The 15,074-nt window shown below is 44.4% G+C and overlaps 1 protein-coding gene across 4 annotated transcripts in view; it reads right to left on the bottom strand.

Annotated features, from left to right (window-relative positions):
- Positions 1-15,074, bottom strand: part of TRMT61A (tRNA methyltransferase 61A) — a 48,645-nt gene that overhangs the window by 23,456 nt on the left and 10,115 nt on the right. For all 4 annotated transcript variants that reach the window (XM_044436936.1, XM_044436935.1, XM_044436937.1 and 1 more), the window contains exon 3: positions 6,675-6,941. In XM_044436936.1, the coding sequence (XP_044292871.1) occupies positions 6,675-6,941 (267 nt within the window). The remainder of the gene's footprint in view (positions 1-6,674; positions 6,942-15,074) is intronic.

The raw sequence follows: 15,074 nt of genomic DNA, 5'->3' as shown, positions 1-15,074 counted from the left end.
AATCTGGCATCTCCACTCTGACCATCCCACTCTGGGTGACCCTGCTAGGAGACCAGCCCAGTGAGAGAGTCTGCCCTTCTGGTAGCAGTGCCCTCGGCTTCTTTGCCACTCTCAGACACACTCTCCATTTTAAGGTATGTATTCAACAGGGCAAAGCAGCTGTGTGTGTGTGGGGGGGCACTCACTCCCTGGAACAACACTGAAGGAGAAACGGTTAACCCTCCTCAATGCTCAGCAAGCTCCATTACAATGGCAAGCAGCCACATGAAACCAAACAAAGGATAAGGCATGTTAAATGCAATTACGCATTTACTATTATATGGAGTTTGGCCCGAGTCCTGACAACATTATTTTTCCAGGAAAAAAAGGCACAGGAAGGAAGGTGCTCAGGTCATCCTAAATGGATGAAAATGAGAACTCATCTTTGAGGTGCTTGTTCATTACAGTGTGCTGCCCATGAATCTACAGATATTTCTACAGATATATTCCAGTATAACTGGAAACATCAATAGGTGTTTCATTTAAGCTGCATCCCTAATTCCATTATAATGCATCCAAAACTGCAGCACCCATGGGACTCTGCGAATGCTCTTCCACAGCTTGGGAATTTTGCAACCTTCTTTTCTGCCAAATCGTTCTGGATCAAAAACCACCAAACTTTCCATTTCCTGAGTGGGGCACTGCCTTGCTATGGGAACGGCAAGAACTCCCACAAACATTTGTCATGAAAAGAGTACAAGGAGTTTACCCACATGAGCAGTGCAACCCTTGGCAAAGCTTCCCAGTGGCTCACCGGGATTTAGTTCCAGGTAAGTGAGTACGAAGACTGCAGCTTGGGACTTGGCTGAACTTGAAGTCATGTTTCCTGCCCAGTATCCTGCAGCAGTTTGGACTACAGCTCCCATAAGCCCTGGCCACTGACCATTCTGACTAGAGCAGGTAGAAACTAGACTGGAAACTAGAGTAGTCTAAAACATCTGGAGGGTGCATAAAGCTGTCTGCTTTGGCTTTATGTAAATGTGGAGTGAATCAGCATGCTTGGATTGTACGAAATCCGCATTCCCATTCCCGCATTTGATGTGAGATAAATCATTTCTATTTTCTGGCAAGGAAAGGCCATGTACGCATCCTCCTAAGATGGGCATTTTTTATATTTCTCAGGACTGGATTAAAGGTAGCTAATGTAGGAAACTAACTATCCTCAGAAGAAATGGAGTGAATCCAAAAGCGCCCCGCCCTTCTCCAAATGGATGACATCTTCCAGTCCATGAAAGGAAGAGCAGCATGAAAAAAATAAGGTTGCACAACGTGTTGGATAACCTGTGGCGCAACTGGTTGCCCAATTTAGTTCTTTATTTTATCATATCTATACCCCACTTTTTTCTCTTCCAAGGGATGCAAGATGGTTTATGGAATTCACCTCCTCTGCATTTTAACTGCACAACAGCCTGTGAGATAAGTCCAGACAAGAGTCAGTGACTGGCCCAAAGTCACCTGGTAAGTTCGATGGCTGAGTGTGGACTAGAATACAGAACTTCTAGTGCAGCTAAAACCACTACACTGGCTCTCTGTCTCTTCTGCAATGTGTCACGCAATTGCATGCACTCAGGATTACAAAAGAACTGACCTCTTACAGCTACAGATTTCTAAATTTCACTTTCACTTAGTTTCCAATCTTCCTTTCATTTCTACCACTGGATTGCATTCTTTTACAGACTGCATGGAAACGTGTTCAAATTTCTCTTCATTTTTTCACCCAACCTAGTATGTTAAAGTGCATTTTTGCAAGCAAGCTCCCCAAATGTGTATTTTGTACATTTTTTTCATTAACATATACATTTTGTACAGAATTTCCTTTAATACAGGTATTTTTATACACATCTTGTGCTTGGAGAGCTACATTGCAAAATCCAAAAAATATAAATATCAAAGAATAATTGAGTTACAGTTCACATACTGGGTCAGGTAGGTTTGCATCAAAATGTAAATTGAATTAATTTATCCCTCAGCCCTGCTCAGAGCAAACTCACACAGACATTTGCAGCACAACTCAAGCGGATCTTTTTCTTCCACACTTTGTAAACAACTCAATACATCCAAGGCAACTAGAGATGCAAATGATCTACCTGGAGTGTTATTATCTGTACTGGTTCTTTTACAGATTCAAATCACCTATCAGTCAGTCATGCTGCCATCAAGGAATGAATGTCCTACATTCAGCAATCGTCATAGAATCATAGAAGAATAGAGCTGCAAGGGGCCATGAAGGCCATTGGGTCCAATCCCCTGCTGTTGCAAGAGACCAACTTACACCATCCCGCTCAGATGGCTGTCTCACTTTGCTCCTGACTAAAGGCAAGAGTCTGCAAGAGATGCCCCTTCATGGCCCATTAAATGGCCAATGCAGAAAAGGTTTTCTAAAAGAAATATCTATTGCACATACACCGCCCAACTAAATGTCAGAGAGGGCATTTGTGCCCATCAAGTCATGTTACGATGTCTTTCCACACAGTTGTACCTCAATTGGAACATGCCTGGCAGAAGTTGGAGAGCTTTTAATATTCTGCACGTGCCAACTACAGTGGCAACTGAAATAAAAACAGTGGGAGTCCATGCTTTTTCTCCTTTCAGAACTTCAGTCTCAGGCTGCAAAGCTGAAGCTGCCTTCCATTCGTCTTACAGCTTAATGGATCTTAGCAACAACAGGCTTTGCACCTGGGAGCCAATGTGGCCTAGTGGTTAGAGTGCCGGACTGGGAGATCGGGGTTCTAGTCTGCTCCTGCTGGGTGACTTCGGGCCAGAGACAGACTCTCAGCCTAGCCTACCTCACAGGGCTATTGTGAGGGGAAAATGACAAGGAGGAGAACCTTATAAGGTGCCTCAGGTTCCTTGCAAGAGGAAGAAATGCAAGCTACGAATGGCATATAATAAAAATACACGAAAGATAATAAGGAACACGTGCTTAGTGTTAAGAGCCTTAGTGAATCTGTGGTATAGTGACCTCTGAATTGGGAACTTCTTGTAACTCAGTCCCTTACAGCACAATCCCATGCATGCCTGCTCAGAAAGATTTCCCATTTAGTTCAATGGAATTTCTAGGTAAATGTGGCTCGGACTGCAGCTACACCTTCTCACATGTGATAACTGCATCTTTCACTTATTTAGAAATAGCAAACTGAAAAAGAAGAGATCTCAAAGATTCAAGTTGCTATATGGGTTGAAAAATATGGGCAACATCCAGCTAATACAGAGGTGAGAAACTTTTTTTTTTGTTCTTTTAGCATCTGTATCGGCAAGATAACATTGGGAATTGGAGAACTGCTATGAACTTTACTGCTTCTAACTAACGCTAATTGTAACCTAGACATTCAAGATGAAAGCCCCAACAAACAAACAGAAGGCAACCATCACCTCAATATGGTACTACTGCGCAAGAACACAATAAATTCACTCTGGATTTAATAAGACTTAAAACAAAATATTTAAATCTCAAAACCTCTCTACAAAAATGTTAAATATGTAATATCAGGGAAGTGAATGGAAAGTGCAAGTCACCCCATGATCTTTTATTATCATGTGATTTTTTTTTGCTCCTCAGTGAATTGTGTGCTGTGATCAGGGTTAGGTAACTTTTGGGGACCTGAGAACGAACACATTTGGTTATTTGAGAAACTGTTCCAATCACCATCAGAAAATGGCTGGGAGGTGTGGGAAGTCACAAAAGGCAAATAACCTACATGGAAGACTGAATACCAGGCAGAGGCAATGTTTGAGCCTCAACACACTAAAAAATTCCTTTGAACCCACAATTTTTAGCCCCAACTGAACGCAATTTCACAGAATGTCATGGCAATTTCACAGAACGTCATGGCTTTTTCTCGCCAAGCAACACATTTTCCACTATCTTTCTTCTGACTTTCACTCTAGATCATCTCCCAAAAGGTGGCAGGTTACATTGCTGTGCATCAAGAAAAAATAGTTGGTGGTGTATTGCTGCTTGATGTTATAGCGCATTGTCAACGAGAAAACATATAGCTTTGTTCTCAGGTAGCACTGGGGTGCAAAATGTTAAGAAACTTACCTGGCGGGTGATTCATATAAATTGCTCTACAAAATTACAACAAGGAATGCAGGTCTAAAAGCTGACTTTCGCATCACTGAGCACGCATAAAAAGCCAAGTACACCTACACACACAGGCCTGCATTTGTTCTTGTGTGCACTCAGACAACAATAGAATGGAGCAGAGCGGGGAGGCACTGTTCTTTCCTCCCAGACTAACAAAAGTAGTATGTGACAGAAGGAGGGTACTCCTTTCCCCTATCTTTTCCATGAGTGATTGCTTTCCAGTCTGTTCGGGCAAGGAATGCGTGCGTGCGTGCATGCGAGGGAGATTCACTAGTTGTTACAGAGTACCTGAAACAGAGCTGTATGAATTGTGCAAATGCGAAATTTAATACGTGGTGAAGAATTTTGAGACTCTTAGCTCTCATTTAAAATAACAAAGAGCAAGATTCTAGTCCTTCGTGTTAATTTTTGAAAGGCTGAAAATATGCAGGGCACCTAGTGAAATATGAGATGGTGCGGGAGAAATGGAATAGAATGCTAGAAACCAGGAGGTAGAATTTCATTGTTCTATTTAGACTCTGCCATCCTTTAAGAATGATGAAAGGCAGTGCGGAGTAGCGGTGTAAAGCACAGGACTGGGACCCAGTCGATCTGGGTTCTAGTCCCTGCTTGGTTGTGGAGCCAACCGGATGACTTTGGGCCAGTCATAGACTCTCAGCCCAACCTACCTCACAGGGTTATTGTGGGGAAAGACTAAGAACAGGAGAAGAATGATGCAAGCTGCTCTGAGTTTGTTATAAGAACAAAGCAGGACATAAATCTAATAAATAAATAAGAGTAGACTTATACAACTTTCCATAATTTTAGAGATGACAATTTTTTCTTGGGCCAGAACCTGGGTTGCTGTTTTGGAAAAATTATGCCAATCTAAGGTAGAGAGGATACATTTCAGCCTAATGGGAGAAGATGCCTCTTTTCCACCTTACATACATTCTGAACATAATAGGGTAAGTTGAGATGTACACAATTCTCTATGAGCAGAACCAAGTACGTGGGTGCCAGAGCATAGCACTGAAAGGAGAACTACATCCTAAAGCTTTCCACTGTAGTCACATCAGCACAGGAATTTTATGCTAAGAGATTAGAAGGATAAACACCCAACACCCATTATTTCATGCACTGGAGAGCTTTCTGGTCTTGTTGCATTTGAACTCACAGGTTATAACAGTCAATTTCATTTGGCTGCTTATTTGGATACATAGTCTACTTTCATTGACTTAGATATTAGAAAAATAAGGGTCGCATCCATTTTTGCCTCGTTTTAACGAATAGCACAATGGACAGCTATTATGAATTGATGCAGTTTCATCATATTCCTGCTATTGCTTCTGTGTGCAGTCCCCTCACACTGTTTTATTTGCTTTGCAAATAAAATTCATGGATTTTAATTAACTTTGTGTGCCCACACAAATGCAGACGCACACAACAACTATCTCAGCATGGCCTTGTGTCTTACAGTCTTGCGTGGGAACCTCAGCAGAGTCATGGTCCACGTGTTGGACCAGGGCCAGGCAGACCCAGGTTGGATCCCTAATCTGCCACAACATGTCCTGCTAGCCTTGGGCCAGTCACTCACTCAGTCTCTTTCAGCTTAACCTACCTAATACGGGAGTTGTGAAGATAAAACAGTCGGGGAGAGAACCATGCGCTCTGCGGAGCAAAAATGCAGCAAACACAGGAGTGCAACCCACAGGCTGCCGGCATCCCTTGACTGGCCCCAGGGTGCTTGCCCCTGCTCTTCCTACACAGTTCCCTAACCCTCAGGTACCCAATGCCTGCAGACACTTCTCTTTGTATCCATCAGACGCGCTCTCTCTCTCTCTCTCTGGATAGTTACTTATTAAGATTTTTTAAAATCATCTCTCATTTAACTGGCAAGCTACAGAGTGAAATGTCACCTTCCAGCACCATGTCTATTAGGGTTCAAAAGAGCTGACTGTGTTTTAGAGCTCAGAACCCACCGCTACCTTTCCCTGGATGCATGGGTACGATCCTTCTCTTTTATTCTCATCATCTGCCTTCTGGGACATGAGTATTTGGGATCACCTGTGTCTGTCCTGGTAGCTCTTTGATGAATGGGCAAGCCCAACATGCCAACCCCTGACAATCTCCAGAAATTCCAAATGTGTCTCCACCGACGCAAACATTTAGGAGCTCCAACAGTTCTCCCTGTCCCTGATCCACCGAGTTTTTGCCAGCATCCCAACACTTCTGAAAGAACTACCTCATTTGCATCTTCTTGCAATGTTAGTTCTCCTTTAAGAACACATAACCATCCATAGAACACAGTCAGATAAATAAAAAGACATCTCACTCTATTCAATCTATAATTCAGTCCAGTCAGATCATTTGGGTACCACTTTTCTTGGTACGGATGCCATCAGTACGAAGTCCTAGACCAGTCTTTTCCAAACTGGGCCCTTCCAGACGTGTTAGATTACAAATTTGTGGTGACTGAGGATAATGGACATTGCAACCCAAAACATCTAGGGAATGACAGATTGAGGAAGGCTGCCCTGGCTACAGAAATGAGAAGCATGGCACATACCTTCTTGTTTTAGTGCCACTGCTGCATGCCCTATAGCTTCCCAGGGTGACGGGATGTCCAGGAACACGGCATCCGCAACATCGGTGACGCCAAACCCATTTTTGCAGACATCCTGGTTCTTCACTGTCACCAAGTGGCCAACCTTGTGCTCCTGGAACTCCTGTACGGCTTTCTCAGCTCTTTGCTGATGGAACTCCACCGTGTACAGGTGTCCTGTCGGAGCAATTGTCCTGATGATAGCATGAGAGAGGGAACCACTCCCAGTACCTAGGAAGAAGGAAAAATAAAACCACTCAGTCACTGAGAACCTGATACTTAAAAACAATTGTTCTGAGTCACAGTTCAAGCCTGTGGCATGGGTGAGTTCATTCACCAATAGCATCCCTCCTTTACAGGTGTTGCCAATTTTGGAGTAAAAGCTCATAAAACCTGAACGCAATGGTAAAGGGGGGGGGACATTCACAAGATGGTCTTCTAGTGCAGGATTCCAGACATGCTATTCAGTTTTCCCTCCCTTGCTCTCTGTCCCTGCGTCAGAATTATCACCCCCAATTTCCTGGCCCGTGAGTATGCTCACTCCTTGCTCAGCTATTTTCAGCTTTTCATGTTGCTGTTCCTAAAGGTCTGTTTTCTTCTGCAAACCTTGCTATTGCACGAGCCTTCTGTGTGTGCACAGTGCTACTTTGATTCTGTAAAACACTCTGCAGAGGCCAGAGTTTCATGATCATGGACATTTTTTATCCCGCTCTTCCTGCAATGAGAATGACACACACTGTTCCTTACAAATTGATTGCCTGTATATCCCACCTTTCCTCCAAGGAGCCCAAAGTGAAGAATTGGAATGGATCTAATTCTTGCACTCCATGCAAGGCCTATTTTATACCTAGGGCTAAAGAGCAGCAAACAAAAAAATAATGCTGCATCATCTATTGTATAACTTACTGGGTAAAATGTTCCTCAACATAGTTCTGTATTGTATTATATTTATATTCCTCATTTTCTCTCTCTTGAAAGGAATCCAGTGTAGCTTGCTTAATTCTCCTCCTTTTCATTTTATTCCCACAACAACCCTGTGGGCTGAGTGAGTGACTGGCCCTAAGTCACCCAAGTGAATTTCATGGCCAGGTGTGGACTTGAACCTAGGTCCACCAGCCTCAGTTCAACACTCAAACTGTGTGGTTATCCACACTGTCTCTCACACTTCCACTGAACCTCACAACAAGCTTATCATGCAGGCTAGAGTGGAAGCAGGTGATTGCTCCAAGGTCACCCAGCAAGCTTCAGAGCTCAGCAGGGACCCAAATCTGGTCTCCCTGGTCTTAATTAAGCACTAGCACACTCCTGTCATGAGTAGGGTTCTGACAGATTTCTTATCAGCAATGGCAGAAGATATTTGCCACTTAATTTGCAAATGGGGAAAAGAACTGAGTCAAGAGGTTGTGAGGACCGTCTGCCTTGTAGGAGGTCCCTCCTGTTTCAGAGCAGCTAACAAGACTTTTGGTTGCAGTGCTTCAAGTGATATGAAGCGCCAGCCAAACAGGGATGAAAGGAAAGACTGCCGTCAGATCTTGAACTAGCCAGATGATGATGACCTGTTGGGAATAGACAGTTGCTGTTGTGCCACTATGACAAGTAACTCCAGTTTGAGGTGTTGAAACAAGAAGCTATCTGAAAGTCTTGAGATGCAGAAGAGACGGTAGACCACCCACTGGTTGGTTGTTCACAGAACGGCCAAGCATATTCAAAACCGGAATGGCATCTGGCAGGTATCTTAACCCATTCTTGTTCTTGTCTCTTATCTGAAATATTTCAGTTTCCAGGTCCTTCGACACAAATAATTCACCAATAGATGAGGGGTGTTAGGTAAAGACCAAGAAGCCCAAATGGCTTCCATGAGTCAGGAGGGATCTCCCAGCCTTCCTCAACATGATGACCTCTAGACAGTTGGGACTACAACTCCCACAATCCATGATCACTGGCCTTGCTGCCTGGTGCTAATGGGAGTGGTAGTCCAAAAGAAGTCTTTGCACCTTACTTCTTATTCCATCCAGTCTCTGCCATCTGACTTCCCTCCATTCTCCTCATTATCCTTCATATTACATTGTATTTATATACCACCTTTTCTCCCTAGTGCAGAACCCAAGTTGTCTTACACAGCTCCATTTTATCCTCTCAAGAACAACCCAGTGAGGAAGGTTAGACTTGGGAGGAAGTGTCCAGCCCAAAATCACCCAGTGAGATCCATGGCTGAGTGGGGACAAGAACCTGGATCTCCTGAATAGGAGTCCTGTCCAGCATTCAAACAAGCGCACCACTCTAGTTCTCCTTAGTAAACCACATACCACCCCTTTCCTCCTCCTGATAATCAAAATTAGAAGTAAATATGCTGCTGGTGCACTTCATTTTTGCCTTGGAGATGAAGGATCCTATATCTGCCCCGCCCCCTCAACAGACAAAGCACCTTCCCTACTTCCAAAGTCCAATTTCCCTTTGCAGCAGCACAAAGCACTCCGTTGCCCCAGCGTTGTGTGTGTGTGTGTAGCAACCAAAAGGTTTCTGTTATTTCACCAGCTCACAACACATGGACTACAATCGATTGCCTGGCATGACGACAGCACTGATGGCTCATGAGCCCAGCCCACTGAGCTGAATCCCCTCTTGCCAGAAGCCAGAATTGTGTGACTGGAGGCTTTTAGCTTCCCACGAAGTGGAATATTTTCCCTCCCAGAGGGTTAACACTACCCTCACTCTGGGTCCCTTTCGATTCATCTCCAGAAGCAAACAGAAAAGATGTCAACACAGCAGGGGTGGCAAGAAGCAAAGGCAGCAGCTTGGCACACATATTGAGTTTCTCCCACTCTCTGTTTCTTCTACATTTTTAATCACCTGCCTTTTAAAATCAGCTCTGAATCCACCAGGGAAGGCCCTATTCGCCTTTCCTTTCTAGGACCATCCCCAATTAATACTGGCTCTGGTACATTTCCTGGCTCTTAGGATTAATCACAAACCCTGTTTATGCCAAGCCCGGAATCTGATTATGCTTTCTTTTTGTTTTTTTCATTTTTAATAGCAGGCACTTATGGTTCTTACCAACAAGACATCCCCCTATGGCAGGGGTCTCAAACTCGCGGCCCACGGGCCAATTGCTGGGACAGGTGGGGCACGGGGCAGGGGCCCTGCGGCCTTCAAAGTGCCGGTGGCACCCGGGCCGGCCGCGGGATGAGCGGCCCACCACCACAGCGGTGGTGGAATACTTGATGTGGCCCAGCCTCACCCAGACTCTACTTCCAGAGGCCCCCAGGTAAGTTGAGTTTGAGACCCCTGCCCTATGGTAACAGCAGGCTGTTTGCTAAACTATCACCAAAAAGCTGCCTGGAAAATATATTGCGAAAAAGAAGAAGCAGGCTTTAGCTAAGAACATAGAGGCTCCAACTAGTTCTGCAAAGAACCGCAAAGCACTGTGTATCTCATAAGCTAGGTGTGATGGCAGTATTTGGCATTTGATAGTATGCACGACTATGGAGGTTCCAGTAGCTATAATAGCAAATAGTCGTTGATACATTCACCCTCTTCAAATGTGTATAAAGCTAGACAAATAATATTATGTAAAATCTAATACAGCAATCTGCATGTATCTGATGGATGCCATCAGAATCATGGAAGGGATCTTAGAGGTCATCTATTCTAACACCTACTCAGTTGCAGGATATAACAATGGTCAGGGAACATCCCTGTTCTGCTACACCTGTCATCTGTAAAGGTTTTCAAAACAAGAAACAAATGGGTATCTTCAAGGAATATTTACACTGGCTATTAGGGATATTCCAAGTCCTGTTTCCTCACACTGTAGGAGGAAGAGGCCAGGGTGCAGAGAACTGGAACAGACCTATAAGAAAGAGGAGCCACCTGTGAGAGTCTGAGCAACTCCTCTGAAAGGGTGACTATGCATGAGTGAGCTATGGGAACAGGGGTGTCCATGAAGGATGAGCAATTGTAAATGGCAGCAGTCACAGAGAAGTCTTTGTAGGGGAGCCCATCTATAGATTTTTGTGGGTTTCACAAAGGACAGATAACAATCCTTAGAAATACAGGAAGTTAGCCTTAAACTGAGTCAGAACAAGGGTCGAGCTAATCCAGTGTTGTGAGCACTGACTGGCAGCGACTCTTTTGGATTTCAGCAGGAATTTTTTGAGCCCTGCCTGAAGATGCCAGGATTTGAACCTGGTTGCTTTTATTCTACTCTACTCTACACTACACTTATTTACATATTCTCTCTCGCTCTAACTCTCTCTTTCTCACACACACACACTTTTACACTATACCACAGCCCTTCCCTTAAATCAGTAACCATAAAAAGCCAACAAGATGTGCATACCCTTACCATAGTGCAATGAATTAGAACAGCCTGGAAAAGAGGTACGGCGCAGATGGTCCTACTCCATGGTTTCACCCCCTACTCTGGGTTCATCTCTTGGGGTGGAAACCTTCTCATCTATTCTTAACCCTAAATGTTTAAATCAGGGATGCAAAAAATTGGAGCGCATGGGCTGAAAGCAGGCTCAGCAACTGCCACCACCAAGAAGCGGGACCAGGAAGAAAAACACTCTAGAAACTTATCTATGGTTCCTGACACAGCAGCACTATTCCTAGAGTGTTCCAGAAAGCAGTGCTAGGAAGTTCCTGCCAGCTTCCTAGGGTGCTCTGGACATACTCCGGGAAAGAGTTTTCTATGGTAGAAACCACAGAACCTGTTCCTAGAGTGTGCCACTTCCGTTTTGTTTTGTTTTGCTTTTTGGCAATCAGGTTCATTTGGCTGAGGAGGGGGTTAAACTTCTTGATGCTGTAACATGGAACAAATATTGTGGCTGCTAGAACAAGAACTGTGGTCTTAGTCAATATCACTGTTGGTTTTAATTTCTTGTAAACTGCCCTGAGCCTATGGGAATGGGGCTGTATATAAATATCAAGATAAATAAAGATAAACAAACTGTTGCTTCCTGGGTTCCTATGAGTGAATGTGAGCACATACACATAGGTTGCTCACATAACCCCAGAGGACAGCTGATTCAGCTCTTGGGGCAGAAAAGGTTGCATACCCTGGTTTAGAGTTATGGGTGAACCCAACCAACAGGCTTTGCTATTGCAGGATTTTAAAGTATTTTGGTTACTTTAGCTTTCCTTAAACTTGCACACTGCTCTTTCAGGATTTTGTACTCATGACGACTAGAAACTTAACACAAGGACAAAAAGTCGAGCAACAAACAGGCTGAAATTCTCCAGATTCAGGAGGGCTAGAGAGAAAGTTCAGAATCACACGGAAGAATCACGTGACCTTTAAAGTTCACTGTGCCTGCTACTGAAGAATGCAAACAATACCCATAATTCTTCTACTTAGGGCATGAATGCTCTTTTTGGGCACACTTTTTCAGGCAGCCCTGCCCCCGACCAAGGTCAGCCATTGTTCTTGCCAATGTTCCCATTGTAATGAAAACAAAACATCTGAAGTGCACAACCTTGTATCAGTCAGTATTCCCTGAAAGGCACCAGAGATAATGAGGCTTACCCTGAGTACTATCCACAGCCAGTCAGTCTGTTGCAGACACACAACATCAGCTTGCTTAACCAAGTCCTCTGTGTGCTTTCAAAACAGACTTCTTTACGTACCTGTGACTTATTTCAGATTGCAACCTGCCCAGGGAGGAGAATGGCTAATGGGGCAGGCTAAAAATCAATCAGTCAAACAAACAAATAAATGCACAAGACTTACTCAAGTAGATTCATGATTCTTGATTCAGATTAGACACAGATCCTGCCTAAACAGAGCTTTGCAGGGTTCTTGTTGTTCGTGGCAAAGTCGTGTCTGACCCGTCACAACCCCATGGACAACATTCCTCCAGGCCTTCCTGTCCTCCACCATCCCCCGGAGTCCACTCAAGCCCACACCCACTGCCCCAGTGACTCCATTCAGCCACCTCATCCTCTGCCGCCCCCTTCTTCTTCTACCGTCAATCGTTCCCAGCATTAGGCTCTTCTCCAGGGAGGCCTTCCTTCTCATTAGGTGGCCAAAGTATTTGAGTTTTGTCTTCAGGATCTGGCCTTCTAAGGAGCAGTCAGGGTTGATTTCCTTTAGGATTGTCCGATTTGGTCTCTTTGTAGTCCAAGGGACTCTCAGGAGTCTTCTCCAGCATCACAGTTTTGAACAGATATACACCTCCAAAATAAATACTTATCAAAAAAATTGCACCATGCCATCATGTCTGGAGGCTACACAACTGCTTAGGGTTTTTCTTAAACTATATTAAGTGGCATATAAGTATTGCCAATAAATTAGTAACAAAATGAAAAATGCCAGAACACTTTACTAAGTATAACAGGATAGGTCACTATCCCTCAGAATGTAGTTTAACACACAACATAAAAAGGCAACAGAAGGAGGGATGGACAGGAAAAAAATATCCTGTCGAGCAGCAAGCCCGATTCAGAGCGCACCTCTGTTTGAGGGCCTTACCAAGCAAGTATACTAATCACTAAGTGAGCATCCCTGGAGAGCAGAGGGCCTGGCACCACCTGCTTGTTGCCCTGGTTTTCAGGAGCCCTGGGAATGACCAACTCTTCACTCACAGAGGACCTGCTTCGCATGTGGAAGATCCTGAGTTCAATCCGGAACATCTCCATGTGTTTATTTTTTTAATGTTCATGCAGCAGCTAATGTGAAATAAGTCCGAGTCCCTCAAAGACCACTGCCAGACAAAGCTGATCTTGCAAACACAAATTGAAAACTGCAAATTGGTTTGCAAACTGCAAGTCAAAGAGGACAAATTTGTGAATGCAAACTGGCTGGCTTCAGCTGGTTCAGATAATCCACATGCAAGTGTTCCTTGTGGGCTCTTGTTGAGCCAGGGGTCTTGCTGAAATGTGGGTTATCATGTTGGTGGAACCCAGCTGAGATAATAAATCATGATGCACAACTCACCCCCACAAAGCCACAACAAACCATGGGTTGTTCATAGTTAACATGCCATGACTTGCTGGAACAGCCGGGTTCAGACAACACAATAACCCACACTTCAACAAAACCCATGGCTCGATGACAGCACACACTCAAACCATAGTCTTACACAGACTCCTGTGTTCCTTTGGTATGGGAGGCAGGGAGGGATAGAAATGTTTAGTATTCCTAATAGCTCAGAGTAACAGCACTCACCCAGAGTGGCACAAGCCTCAGCTTCCACTGACACCCTTTATCTAGACAAATCTAGAGACACAGAACTATTTCCTTGGATTCCATTTTTTGGGGGGGAGGGGGCAGGCACATTTAACCAGCAGCATTTCCAATGAAAGGAATCAAAGTAAAATAGAGAAAGCTGCAATATACTGACTTGGACCCCTGTTCCATCCAGACCAGTTTTGTTGATTCTAATGGAGAGCAGACCTCTGGGGTTTTAGGTATTGCTATTGTTATTATTACATCGTGAAGAACCCAAGGAAGTTACATAGCTGCATTTACAAGAGCTGAGAGATTAGGCTGAGAGAGAGTTACTGGCTCCAAGTCACACAGTGAGCATCATGGCCCAATGGGGACTAGAACCTTGATCTCCCAAGTCCCAAATTCAACATCCTAACCACCATACCACACTGGCTCTCCTAATCCTCCCTGCAGATGCTGGGGATCAAACCCAAAACATTGAGCACAAAAGGCACATGGTCCGCTGCTGAGCTAACGTCTCACTGACTGACTGCTTTTCTTTCCTCCATTTCTGCAATGCAGTGGCTGAATTTCACTGCTCCATTTAGCTCACAGGGCCTCCAGGATTAGGGCTGTTGGCAGCAGCTGCTGATTTGGTGCAAATTTACCTCAAATTCCAAGGCACATGCCCTCAGTCCTGCCAACACGATGCCAGATGCACTCATTAAAACAGCAAGGAAACCTGGCAGTTCCTTGCCTGGGTTGCCCTGATTAAAATCTCCTTGAAAAGTATGGCCATGCTTTAGCTCAACTAGAACGCATTAATCATGCATGTGCTCAGCGTGCAAATGAGAGCAAAAATCCAGGCTGCCTTACACTGTTGTTAGGAGAAACCGGCCTTTGCTGCCTCGGCTGTTGCTCCAGAAGTTGGCTACACATAGAAAAGGATCCAACTATATGCACTGCCTGTGTTTGCAAGTCACTCAGCTACAGCAGGGCAGATTTAAATATTTCATAAATCCCTAACACTGTGCACATGCAAATAAAGAGAGTCACTGCATCTTGCAGTCATGACTCATTTACCACCAGGAGTTGGAGGGAATACACCTGCGCAGACCTTGCCAGCTTCTGCCTCCAGGAGTTTATTTCCGGAACTGGGGCTTGGTTGCTTTTTCCAGGAATGGCTGTGGGTGACAGTCGGGGCAGAGGCCATT

Source organism: Varanus komodoensis, unplaced genomic scaffold (assembly GCF_004798865.1).
Source record: "Varanus komodoensis strain SLA01 unplaced genomic scaffold, ASM479886v1 scaffold3, whole genome shotgun sequence".
NCBI lineage: Eukaryota > Metazoa > Chordata > Lepidosauria > Squamata > Varanidae > Varanus > Varanus komodoensis.
This window is presented reverse-complemented; position numbering and strand designations above follow the sequence as displayed.